Source organism: Chanodichthys erythropterus, chromosome 14 (assembly GCF_024489055.1).
Source record: "Chanodichthys erythropterus isolate Z2021 chromosome 14, ASM2448905v1, whole genome shotgun sequence".
NCBI lineage: Eukaryota > Metazoa > Chordata > Actinopteri > Cypriniformes > Xenocyprididae > Chanodichthys > Chanodichthys erythropterus.
The window spans coordinates 35,093,334-35,107,535 of record NC_090234.1 but is presented as its reverse complement, the minus strand read 5'-3'; the positions used below and the strand labels follow the sequence as shown (position 1 = coordinate 35,107,535).

Here is a 14,202-nt window from a genome sequence, read left to right as displayed (position 1 = left end):
ACGAGAGAGAATGGCCAGTGACCTGACTGAATTCATCACTGCACACTCTGTTGAGCAACACCATTACATCTGGACAAATGTTAAATAAACAAAAAGCCATTGTTAGTTTAGCATTATATTCCAGGTCTTAACTGAAAACCTCATGCAAGCAGGGTAAATTAAAGGTAAAGAAGGTAATTTTCTGGACCACTAGCGGCACCAAATGGAATTCTAATATGTTTGAGCGGCCTGATTGTCCCAGACGCAGGGCTGGCACCAAGAAGGGGCATTCACAGAACATGATAAACGTAACAACATTAGCTCAAGCTAAGTCATGAGTTTGGCCTAGGACTACCTGCTTGTTTGGATAATGGAAAACCCTTTATCTTCACAATTCCATTTGGTGCCACCAATGTTAATTAAATTAAATACTTCACCTTTAACACTTGCTTGGGCCCAAATGAGAGTAAAACTGGCTTTAGCATGTAAATAAATAAAACTTGAGTTCTTAATTAAGAACAATAGTATGACCCTTGTTGACAATAGTGGCGAATCAAGTCTTTCCCAACTTCTTTTTCCTTTAAAACTTAATGTGGCAACAAATGTGGAAAATTCCATTAAAGGGATAGTTCACCTAAAAATAAAAAAAACAATAATTTACTCACCCTCAAGCCATCCTAGGTGTATATGACTTTCTTCTTTCAGCCAAACACAATCAGAGTTATATTAAAGGTGCCCTAGAATTGAAATTTGAATTTACCTCAGCATAGTTAAAGCAGAACTAAGCAAGATTCACGAAGCTCCCCCTACAGTTTCCTTCAGTGAATGACACTGTCATAAATACTCCAAGCGCAGCTCTGGACTACAACGACTACAACACTTGCCAGCGCAGTAGTTTTGCAAATACAGTACAATAAAGAGGAGGTGGGTAATTTGCAAATACAGTACACTCGATGGAGGTGGGTAATTTTCGAAATTGTCTTATAAAGACATAATATATAGATTGTTTTTGAATTACTGCAAAGCATTTTGTCACTCTCGCGTGAACGTGAACATGAGGCGAGATTGTTTCGGGTCGGTGCAGCTCAAGTTGCAAGTGCTGTATTCTGGCATAGACGTGCCAGAGGGGGTTAGTGCTCGCCTCAAACACACCACTACAAGTCAATTAACCATCGTAAGGACTTAGAAAACTATTTATGAAGATAAAAAAAGTTACTTAGTTCTGCTTTAAATAATTAGAGTTCTGTACATGGAAATGACATACAGTGAGTCTCAAACTCCATTGTTTCCTCCTTCTTATGTAAATCTGATTTTTTGCAAAAGACCTCTGAAAAACAGGCGAATCTCAACATAACACCGACTGTGACGCAACAGTCGGGATCATTAATATGTACACCCCCAATATTTGCATATGCCAGCTCATGTTCAAGGCATTAGACAAGGCAGTATTAACGTCTGGATGTGCACAGCCGAATCAACAGACTTTATGCAGGTAAGCAAGCAAGGACAATTGCGAAAAATGGCAGATGGAGCAATAATAACGGCATGATCCATGATTACATGATATTTTTAGTGATATTTGTAAATTGTCTTTCTAAATGTTTCGTTAACATGTTGCTAATGTACTGTTAAATGTGGTTAAAATTACCATCGTTTCTTACTGTATTCACGGAGACAAGAGCCGTCGCTATTTTCATTTTTAAACACTTGCAGTCTGTATAATTCATTAACACAACTTCATTCTTTATAAATCTCTCCAACAGTGTGTAATGTTAGCTTTAGCCCCGTTAGCCGCAGCATACTATCAAACTCATTCAGAATCAAATTTAAACATCCAAATAAATACTATACTCACATGATCCGATATGCTACATAACAAACACTTTGTAAAGATCCATTTTGAGGGTTATATTAGCTGTGTGAACTTTGTTTATGCAATGCATTATAGAGCTGTGAGCTTGGGGGTGGGGAGCATGAGCATTTAAAGGGGAAGCGTGCTGAATCGGCGAATATTTAATTGTGCCCCAAAATAGGCAGTTAAAAAACTGAATAAAAAAAAAAATCTATGGGGTATTTTAAGCGGAAACTTCACAGACACATTCAGGGGACACCTTAGACTTACATTACATCTTGTGAAAAAGCGTTCTATGGCACCTTTAAAAATATCCTGTCTCATCCAAGCTTTATAATGGGAGTGATTGGAGGATGAGTTTTGCATCCATCATGGCATCGTGTACTATGTTGCGGAAGTTAACGCTTTTACGACGTATGTGGAATGCATATGGCTGCCGCACTGGAAAATCGTTATTTTACTTAAAACTTAAGTTTTAAATATGGATATTTGTCTTACACAAAGACATTGATTTGCTTCAGAAGGCCTTTATTAACCCCCAGAGCCGCATGAAGTATGTTTTATGATCGATAGATGCACTTTTTTGGACTTCAAAAACTTTTTGTTCGAAAACAAAATCCTCCAATCACTCCATTATAAAGCGTTGAAGAGCCAGGATATTTTTAATAACTCTGTTTGGCTAAAAGAAGAAAGTCATATAAACCTAGGATGGCTTGAGGGTGAGTAAATTATGGGGTAATTTTCATTTTTGGGTCAATTTTCCTTTAGGCCAGTGGTTCTCAACCCTGTCCTGGAACCCCCCACCACTGCATATTTTGCATGTCACCCTCATCTAACACACCTGATTCAAGTCACCAGCTAATTAGTAGAGACTGCAAGAGTTGAATTGGGTGTGTTAGATGAGGGAGACATGCAAAATGTGCAGTGGTTGGGGGTCCCCAGGACAGGTTTGAGAACCACGGCTTTAGGCCATCAAAAATAAAATGTAAGGAATGAAATAACTATGTGTCTTCACTCTTTTGTGACAGGAGCCAGGATACCAAGACTGCAAAAAAAATGTAATGGAAAAAAATTCCTTATAAAATATTTATATTAATAAATAACAATTAATTAACAATAGTTATTAATAATAAATAAAAATACATAAATTATTCATTCATTTTATATTAATAACAATAATGCAAAATACAGTTTCATGGTGGGTAAGAATTTATTATTATTGTATTATTATGTATTAAATATTATTAAATTAAATATTAATTTCTCAATTCACCTGCCACTGGTAAGTAAAAAGTTTATTTTCTGTAGGTTAAAGACAAAGGAACAAGGATCAGAGACAGCATTCTCTTCCTTTCATTCAGTGGCGAACATTTCATTTACTCTGTATGAGCAAATGGGACCAGAGGAGTGGACAACTTGTGCCAACAGGGTGACATCCCAGCGGCCCCAGCGCCTTGGGAGCCAGCGAGAGTGTGAAGATTATAGTCAGGGCTAATTAAAGTACTGCAAAGCTGAGGGACCTGAGAAATCACACCTTCTCTGACTTCAGCCGTGCTGACAGGGAGAGCAGACATGGTGATGCATCATGAAGCAATGTCAGAGCTACTCGCTGAAGTATTCTAAAGGACCAGCTTACTTTCAGCAAGTCACTCAAGTCCCACATTAACTTTGAATGGGTCACCATGAAAGATTTTTCAAAAAGACTAAGCTGAAATGGCTTGTTTTTAACTATTGCACCTCCTGACATCTGCTAGATGAATATTACTCGTCAATAATGCCTTTTTATACATATTGGTCTTTTTGGTATTATTTCTGAACACAAAATATGAATCAATAACAGTAAAATAAGTGTAAATTCAGTCCAAATGTGTGCTGTTCCTGGCTGTGTGTAGCACCTACAGCTCTGCATATCCTTACAAAGGATTTACGAAAGAGTGACTTTAAACAAAGTCACCATATCATTTCAGTCTGATCACATTTCTGCAAAGATTCGTTTGTGAACGATAATGTAATTCATGCTTTGCGAAGAGCCTGTTGATGATGAACAAAGCAGTGCAAACTATATTGAACCAGACACTCTCCAATAAATAAATGCAGCAAAATGCAATCATTTGGAAGAGTCATCATTGAAGATTTAAAGGGATGTAAGCAAAAAGAATTATACATTTAAGGGCCAGGGAGAGGTTGAAAACTGAATAAAAATAAATAAACTAAATTATGACTATTTTCTGTAATAAACCTTGACTAACATTATAGTTGGAAATGACAGAAGTATGATTATATGATTGTTCCAGATAACATTTAAAACATTTTTAAACATATCTCTACAGGATTTGCACTGCTAAAAATGACACTAATGGTAAAAGAACAGGACAGAATCCAAAGACATTGATTTTTTCTCAAACGACCCATCTTTAAACCTGAAAATGTACAGTTTCAGCACAGAGACAACTGCAGCATTCAACTCATTCAGAGACAAAAGAGTTAGTGTTCTGTGTCTAGTCACATCAGGTTTCCATCCCTATTTAGTGCACCACCTATTCTTCAAACACTCTGTCCAAACCTGACAGTCGACCAATAGAACGGGCCCATTACTGTCTGGCAATCATCATGTCCTGTACCTGTTACAAAGACTTTCATTTGGCTTTCCCTGAGCAGTGGTGTTCGATGTGGGCATTATCTTAACAACACCAGTTTTTGCACAAAACTGTGACTTAAAATCATCCACTGAACAGCTTTGATAGACAGGCCCGATCGCTTCCTGTCGATCAATGCGAAGTGAACAGAACAAGTTGGGGGAAAAAAAAATGCATGCTTTGTGCTACTACTTTTTTCTGAAGAGTAGCTCTGGCTCAAGAGAATGAAGGGAACATGCAGGGAAGGAATGGGGTGATGGACGAACACTTTTTTCTGCATATTCCTAGCTGAATCTCTATGTTACTGCTTTTCAAGGAGCTCCTTATGGACTCTTCAACTCAGCAGGGATGGTCCACAAATCATTAACTTGGGAATAAACAATTCTTCGACAAAGAGATATGACATAGATTTCAGCAGCATGCAGAAGAATTAAATTCTTACAATAGAAACATGGTCTTCTATTTCTTTCAAAACTAACTCCAAACCCATTCAGAAATTTTAAAGAAACTGTGTGTTTTCCAAGTAAAATTTGAAACTCCAAAGTGCTAAATGACATTTGGAGATAAAGTAGAACACAACTGGCAAGGCTAATAGAAGGTTATAGTAGTATATAACAGTACATCAAACTCAATGAAAATATCATATAACCCATGTTTGCACTGCCAGACCATTTGAAACCTGCAGGGGTTTTTTTCTCTTCATATTTTATGCATTGATCAAGGTTATGAAAACCTGAAGGATTCAACGGTATGGAATTAAACGCAAATGTTTTAAAGATTGGGGTTGGTCTGTCTTTTATGCTCACCAAGTCTACATTTATTTACTCAAATTTAGTAAAAACAGTAATATTATGAAATATTATTGATGTCATTTATTCCTGTGATGGCAAAGCTGAATTTTCAGCAGCCATTATTCCAGTTTTCATTCACATGATCCTTCAGAAATCTAATATGCCGATTTAGAGCACAAGAAACATTTATTCTTATCATCACTTTTAAATAGTTACACTGTTAAATATTTTGCGAAAACTATGATGCACATATATTCTTTTCAGGATTCTTTGATTAATAATTGTTCAAAAGAACAGCATTTATTTGAAAAAAAAAATTTGTAATAAATATCTTTACTGTCACTTTTGATCAATTTTTCATACAATGAAAATGGCGTGCTTCAAAAAAATATTGAAACCAACAGTAAAATAGAATAAAAATGATCCATAGCCTTTTGTGATTAACAGACCAAAATATGTCTTATCTCATGACCGAATGATCATGCAGCAAATATGAAAAGTATTGATCGCACATATGCACTGTAAAACCCAGTAAGTTCAGAATACTCAAAACATTTGAGGAAACTTATTACCTCAAAACATTTAAGTTAACCACCCTTTTTTTTTTTTTTTTAAAGTTGGTACAACTTAAAATTTTTGCGACAAGTGGGGCGGGGCTGAGAGCCATGGAAGCGGATCAAGGCCAATGTGGTGCACACGGGTGTGCCTCATATGTCCTGAAAAGTGAAGCTGCGGGCTCTTTGATCGCCCCCTGGAGGCTGGATGCAGTACAGGTCATAAACCCCACCCGCTCAATGCAGACGAATGAGACTTAAGTTAAAACATAAAAATAAATTATGCTTCAAATAAAATTTTCCGAAAGATGGTTCTGGTCATTTAAGGTAGTTGTTATCACGCTGATTTATATTCAATTGTTCGTTTTATGTGATAAGTTTGATTTTAGCTAGCAATTTGGTGCTATAGAAACGGGGCGTGTCGTTGTGATTCACAGTTGATTGACAGCTTGTCTGAGGACTGTCGGGGCTTCGAGGGGAGATTGAAGATATATAACGAACTATTAATTTTCAGTTTCTGTGTTATTTCACACCGAAAAATTGAGCTGTTCAGCAGTAAACTGTACTAACTGACCTACAGGATCTGACGGATATCTGAGCTTTTCTCTGTAACGTTAAATGTGGGCTTCATAAGCTAATTAATAAACGTTATTAGTTAAGATAACATGCCTAAGGTTAGCCATGACGGAAAAAAAGCAGGTGATCGTTATCTGGCAGTTACTAATTATTTTTTATGGGTATAAAATAATAATTAGCAGGATAAAACTAATGATAGCCTACTCTAATTAATTATAGAGCACTGTCTACAGCAATTGATCTCCTGTAACATTAGTTTAAACCTTTTATTTAAAATGGCAGGACCGTTTCTGACGATTTAGAGTTGTTTCTAGTGGCATATTATATTGAGTTTAACTACTGAATTTGCTGTTTCAAAAAAATTATTGCTCTAGAAACAGAATAGCCTATTATTTTATAGGTAGAATTTTAAATTACGTACAATTTATATAGCCTATTTAAAATTCATCAATGATGACGCAGTCGTCTGGGCGGAAGTTTGATACCGCGACTCCGCCTCCAGGCTCCACTGACGATTCCTTCTGCGCATGCCCAAGTTCCAAACTGACGTTTTTGCGTAACGTGTCAGTGCCCATCGGTGTCCATTATGGCTTCAGTTCAATACAATGGAAGGAAGCGGCATCGCGTCGTCCATCTCACTAACAATCCCGTCACCAGCATCCCTTTCCCAACTCATCATAATGTTAATTACATACAGTTAATTTACGTAAACATCACATTCAGATCTTGTTTAAATGTTACATAGCAAATAACACATGCTATCATAACTATCAGAAAGACATTATCAGTAGAGATGCTCCGATCAGCATTTTTGGGGGCGATCACCGATTACCGATCACCAAGATCATGATCTGCCGATTGCCGATCACTGCCGATCACAGAATGGCAGGGGAATGGGAATCTTTTATCTATAATCTAGCAGAGTTTGCACCATTTGTAGTAATGAAACTAACTCTAGCCTATTTTTTTTCTCAATACAGTTAATTTAGAGTCAAGATCTTTTCGAAAATGAGATAACTTAAGGCTACTGTAGGCCATCTTTCCCAAATAAGGCAGAGTAACATTAAATTATTCCAAACAAAGAGGGGTTAGGCAGACCAACACACATGAGATCAGCTTTATGGGATGTAGCCTCTTAAAACACTGATTACATTTAATAATTGGCAGCTATATGTAAAACTTGTTACACCAAAACTGGCTACTGCCACAAAGGACAAAACTATGACAAGTTTTTTTTTCTGTTATATATTATCACGTCGTTTAAATGCATCACTCACAGTCGGCTGGTTGAGGGATGGGGATGTTGTTGGCTTCGTCTGGTTTAGTTTCTCATACTCGGCATATTCAGTTGTATGGCGTGTTCTAAGATGCCTAATCATGTTAGTGGTGTTAAAATGACGTTGCTTGCTTCCACCTCGAGGGATTTCATCACGACATACATTGTAAACGGTTAACTTTACGTCTTTATCGGACACTTTGAAAAATTTCCAGATGGGAGAACTCATGTTGCCACTGACAAGTTCCACTCTGCAGTTGTGTACCTGTGCGGCACGCATGCACGTGTGAAAAAGTCGCGCGAGTAATTTACGTCACGTGATCGGCTTTTTTGATCGCCGCTTTTGGGGTTCGCCGATCAAGCTATTTTTAGCCAATACCGGCCGATCATGATCGGTGGCCGATCAATCGGAGCATCACTAATTATCAGAGAATCATTACATAATTGCATGTATGTAATCAAACAACATATGTGGTCTTAAATGTTTGCAGCTCATCCTCAACCTAACCACAGGCTCTTCTCTTCACCACAGTGGTAACCCTACAAAACTAACATAACAGAACCCCCCTGAATCCCAACATAACACAACATTAAACATTAACTTATATCTCAATATGTTAATCTTGTGCAAAAACACACAAAATAACACTTAATTTCAAAAATAACAAAAATAACACTTAATTTCAAAAATAATCTTGACGCAAAGCATGCTGGGAATTAGAAATCTGCTGCAGCTCAACTCAATCATATTAAGTTCATCTTACTACAAAGAAATTTTGAGTTCATGCAACTTTTTTCTATTAAGTACAATGAGCTTTCATTATTATTTGAGTGAAACAAACTCATTTAATTTAATTAATTTCACTGTTCGGTTTTACAGTGTGGCTTCAGAGTACTAGAATATAGCGATCAGGTTATATGGACTACTTTATACCCTACAGCTTAACCTTACAAATCACCATCAACTTCACTTGCAAACCATAAGCATAGACATTCTACCTTCAAACATCGACTAGTAGTTTAAAGAAGAAAGAAAATAAATAATATGTGGGTAAATCAGCAATGATAAAACTCTGGTGATAAAACTGATACAATTTGGTGACTATTCCTATTACTTAAACAGTAGATCATTAATAAATAATAAAAAAAAAAGAAAAATCACACAAAACGTTTGAAGGCATTTTTACACGGCTCTACTATATAGCACAGTACACAATTCCTCAGTGATCTAATTATGTCCACTATGTTATCTTTGACTGTGGTTTATGGATGCTTTTGCTCCTGCTATTAATCTTCCACTCAAGGACACCAGCGTTTCAGCAGCAGACCTTGCTGACATCTTTTGCACAGTATGTGAAACACTTAAACAAAAAATGATCTGTCATACATCAACGCAAAAACATCTTGCTTAATCAGCAGCGGAAGCTGTCATCTACCATGCACTGCGCAACCGTCATCATCACAAATCTGCTTAATAAATAGAATCTCATTTTCACATTTAAGGTCTCACTGATTCAGCACAAACCGTACCGCTCCTCAAACATGCTTCTTCCTGCTGAGCCAAACAACACGGGGGGCTTCGGCTCTGTAAAGCTGATCTAGATAATTCATAAACAGAAGGAAATGACTCCACAACTGAAACAGCCAATCTATGAGTCAAACGTTCTCACACAACGAGTTGCAATAGTTTACTGTACTAGGTGCACAGCACAGCTAGTCGTTTCCATACACAGCATTCTGCTGGACTAAGAAATGTGGAATGGGGAAGAGAGGGGGTTGTGGGGTGCCTGTAATCAAGATTAAGAGATTTTATAAATTGCTCTGACAAGCAGGAGGGCTGGAGAGAAGCACAGACAACAGAAAGAGGTTTCTCTTCCCCCACCTAACCACCACTAAGATCCAACAGTTCAGGAGAGTACCTTTGTTTGTGGTGGCAGCCACAAAACAGGATGTGAAACAGGAAAGCTCCTGCGTAATGAGAGTTGACTGACGTGGCCGAGCAGTGTGTTGAGGACACGGCCCACATTGATTCACAAATCAGTTGTGAAACAGGGTTGATGCACTTTAAACTGAAGCAAATGTGGGTTAATTAGCTCTAAAAATTACAAGCTCACTTCTGTCATGTTCATTAAGAACAGAACAAGGAAGACATCAAGGTTAAATAACATTGCTACGGTAAATATAAAACGCCCTAAGACAAACTGTAAGATAAATTTAAAATAAAATCATAATAGAGAAGCAGAAACATCAGTTGGTTCCTCCATGATTTCAAATGCTGTTACATCATGGGAACCTGTCAAATACTAGTCCATGTATTTTGTAAAAGCACATCCCATCTTTGTATTATTGTTGGCTTCAAACATCATTTGAAAAACGCTCTATAGTTTTGATCTAATGATTTTAGGAGTGTTAAGCGCTATAGTTATTAATTAAAGTAACCATCAGGTTAAAAATACTAAAATTATTTCCTTGCACCTTGAATATACATGAGTGTACACAACTATTTTTAATAAAGTTATTTTTTTTGATACATGGGATGGATATCAACAAGTTTCCTTCACTGGTCATAAAACGAGCCATTTCATAAAAAGACATAAAAGTTAAAAACTAAATGACACAGCCATGGGGGTCTAAAGGGGATCCAATGTTTCACTTTGATTGACTTTTTCAAATATTAACAATTTATTTATTATTAATATTTATTTTTAATAAAAATGCTTCACTTCTTGTAGTTTTTGATAAATAAGAAGGCAATTTTCAGTTAGACCACCAAGTTCTTAAAAATATCAAAATGGCTTTTAATTGAATATTTTTTCATCATATAACAAGTGCATAGTGTGCATAAATTGTAGGCTGTGTGTTCTTCATATGTACTTTTGAACAGATCTGGACAAAAATAACATGCATCCATCACACTATTGACCTAAAAAGGACCTCAAAAATAATTCAAAAACACCCCTAACATGACATGACAATTCATATTAAAGCAATGTGCATAAGTAAAATAATAAGTGAAATGATCGTTTAATAAAAGAATTAGTGAATCCGATTTGACGTTAGAGAGTTGCATGGGAACATGTATGTGAAGCACACCGTTGCAGGTGTATAAGCACCAAAAACAAGACCCGAGAACTGATGAATGAGACGGATTGATCTTGAGTCTCTCTCTTCTGCTGTCAACTTTGAGCTACTGCTGCAAGAGGGGCAGAAGATCTTTCCCTTTTCCTATCGCTTTCGTCTTACGTCAGATACAAAACATCTGTCCGATATGCGCATTTCACATTATTGATCATATCGATCCATTAAATTCTTTAAAAAGACTCACCAATGACAAGAATAAGAACATTTCGATCAGTCTCCAACGTCTCCCGTATCGGTTCCAAGAAGCCATGATGCCGCTGCCACGTCTGGCTACGCAAGCGCAATCCATATTCCTCCAAATCCCTGGAGAACGCAGTGCTTCTTAGGAAATGTAGTTTCTTCGGAAATGTAGTTTATTGAGGGCGCCGTATATACCCCGACCACACACACACACACACACACACACACTTGTAAATGTATGTAATTTTAGCTCATGTAAATTATTTATCATCCATGCAGAAACGTTGAAAAGTCATTCTATTCAAATGACTTACTGGTTCTTGAACATTAGCTTCAAAACTGAAAATAATTAGGCCTTCCTGTTTTGATTAATGAATGTTCAATGAAAAGTTACAAGATGGTTTCAAAATTCTTTTTAGCTCCATCTATTAAACTGAATGAACCACAGTTATAATCTTACAAAGTCAACAAAATATTATAAATAGAGGCTATTATACAAAATAGAAAAACTGCTGGTGTTGCAGATAGTGAATGGCTCAACTTACAAGGAGGAAGAATATCTAGAATGTTGGATGGTATTGTAAATCTAGAGAAACAACTGTAAATAATTTATAAATAAGGTTTTTTTAAAGGTGCTAACAACTTGTTAGCAACCTATGTGTTTCAAAAAAAACAAACAAAACAAAAAAACCAAAAACATGGAGGCTTCAAAATTCACATTTAAAGGGTTAGTTCACCCAAAAATGAAAATAATGTAATTTATTACTCACCCTCATGTCGTTTTAAACCCGTAAGGCCTTCGTTCATCTTCGGAACACAAATTAAGATATTTTTGATGAAATCCGACGGCTCAGTGAGGCCTGCATTCAAAGCAATGACATCTCAAAATCCATAAAAGTACTAAAAACATATTTTAATCAGTTCGTGAATTCAGTAGTTCTTCCTTAACATTATAAAGTGACAAGAATACTTTTTGTGCACCAGAAAACACTAAATAATGACTTTTCAACAATATAGTGATGGGCCAATTTCAAAACACTGCTTCGGAGCTTTACGAATCAAATCAGTGTCTCGGATCTCCTATCAAACGGCTAAACTGCTGAAATCACGTGACTTTGGGGCTCAGAATCACTGATTTGTTTCGTAAAACTCAGAAGCAGTGTTTTTAAATCGGCCCATCACTATATTTATAACACTTTATAATATTAAGGAAGAACTACTGAACTCGCATTAACTGTTTTAAATATGTTTTTAGTACTTTTATGGATCTTGAGAGAGGAAATGTCATTGCTGTGAATGCAGGCCTCACTGAGCCATCGGATTTCATCAAAAATATCTGAATTTGTGTTCTGAAGATGAATGAAGGCCTTAGGGGTGTAGAACGACATTAGGGTGAGTAATTAATGACAACCTAACCCTTACTAACTAACCCTTTAAGGTAAGACTATATGTAATTTGCTTAAGAAAAAAAATGTGAAAATAATGTTAATTTATTTTACTCTTAAATAAAAAATAAGTATTCTTTTAAAACAGTATCCTTCTCAATAATAAGCTCAATAATAATAAGTAATTTCATTTGCCTAGCTGTAGTCAATGGTTGCCAGGTACCATAGCAATTTATTAGCAGCCTAATAAAAATTAACGGTTGGAAATATCAGTTTTATATTTTATAATATATTTAAAAAAATAAAACAATTGTAGTTCTAAGGTAGTTCCTCAGTGTTGCTTGTTCATGAATATATGCCCTAATAATAAGTATTTTCTTATGTTTTCATACCCCATTACTTAAGGAAGGCATTAAATAATAGGCCTAAACTAATAATTATCGTATCATATTTGCAATGATACTGCTGCGTCAGACACACTGTAGTGCCACCACCTGGATGTGACAGTAGTACCACACATGTCTTGACTCTTGATTGTATTGAGTCACCTCCCTCATCACATCCACAGCTGCTTAATGCATATTGCAGCTTGCAGTGTTTGGGCGTATAACATATTTTTACAGTGTACAGTAATGTGACAGTTCTCCATAACGAAAGCAACTTTCAAGAGTCAAGCCAATACATTTACACATGGTGTTTTCTTTGCATCAAAAGCATAAATAAAAGCATAAATTTAATATTGGTTGGATACAGGCCTAATTGTTATGTTGGCTACTATAACAGGAGAAATAGAGTAGTTAAATTATATAATTATGATTAATTCTTTCTTATACTGTAACTCTCTCTACCTTACATCTGTGTATTCTATTTATCCCAAATATATCAGCTGAATAAATTAGGCCAACACATTTTAAAATTTTCTTTCATTTTTAGTGAATTTTTGCTCTTAAGTACATTTTTTCTAATAAAACGGTAATTGGCCTACTATGTATTTGGTACCGTTGTATGTGTTTTTGAACATTTTTGATAATTCCTTGCAATAGCCTTTACCATGTAAACACCGTGGTATATGAATATGCTAATCATGTACCGTGATATATATAAAAATATCATGCCATTCCCATATGACATGGTGCTACAGTACATCTTTGTCAGGGTTTTTTGATTGCACCACACCAAAACCAAGACCTGATGATATGACACATTGCTACTTTTGGCAACATTGTGCGATTCAAACAGTTAATTAATTGCCATGGCACCTCACTGATTCTAGGGACAGACTATCCAGGCTGGATATGGGGGTGTTGCTGAGTCCTAAAAGACAATGTCTTTTTTGATCATTTGAAACAGGATAACAACGTTTCTATTATAAAAATGTATTTAGAAAGCAACATGAGAGCTTCATCAACTATTGCAGCCACCGAGCCAAACATTTGAGGTGGAGCTTCATAACAGAGTTTGCACCCCTATTCGTTTGAATTGCAGCTGTCCTTCTGTAGTAGCCTCCTCTTTCCAGCACAGCGCAGTAAAGCAGCTGCAGGTCGATCGGTGGAAGTCATTCACAGAAAAGGGATACTGCACAGGAGACCTACGCAAAGCGGAGATTGCGGTTTATGCGTTGCGTTTTACGTACGGTAGAGTTTACTTCAGAGGAAGGACATCAGAAGGTAAAAAGACTTTCTTAGATATCATTACATCACCTTTACATGTAGTTATTTATAGAAACCGCCTCTAATGTTCTTGGAGTAGGATGATACTGTGTGAAGTACTTTAAGAACTTCTGCGGTCCAGTTCTGTGGGCAGATTTACTGACTATCAACGCTTCAACGAAT

General features: G+C 36.4%; 2 protein-coding genes across 3 annotated transcripts in view; one reads left to right on the top strand and one right to left on the bottom strand.

The window, feature by feature from the left end:
- pdia5 (protein disulfide isomerase family A, member 5) overlaps positions 1–11,084 on the bottom strand; it is a 73,742-nt gene extending 62,658 nt beyond the window's left edge. The window contains exon 1 of the mRNA XM_067409102.1: positions 10,990–11,084. Coding sequence (XP_067265203.1) covers positions 10,990–11,055 — 66 coding nt within the window. The 5' untranslated portion in view covers positions 11,056–11,084. The remainder of the gene's footprint in view (positions 1–10,989) is intronic.
- Positions 11,085–13,910: 2,826 nt separating this feature from the next.
- sema5ba (sema domain, seven thrombospondin repeats (type 1 and type 1-like), transmembrane domain (TM) and short cytoplasmic domain, (semaphorin) 5Ba) overlaps positions 13,911–14,202 on the top strand; it is a 162,705-nt gene continuing 162,413 nt past the window's right edge. For both annotated transcript variants that reach the window (XM_067410196.1, XM_067410197.1), the window contains exon 1: positions 13,911–14,037. The gene's annotated coding sequence lies outside the window, so the exon portion shown is untranslated. The remainder of the gene's footprint in view (positions 14,038–14,202) is intronic.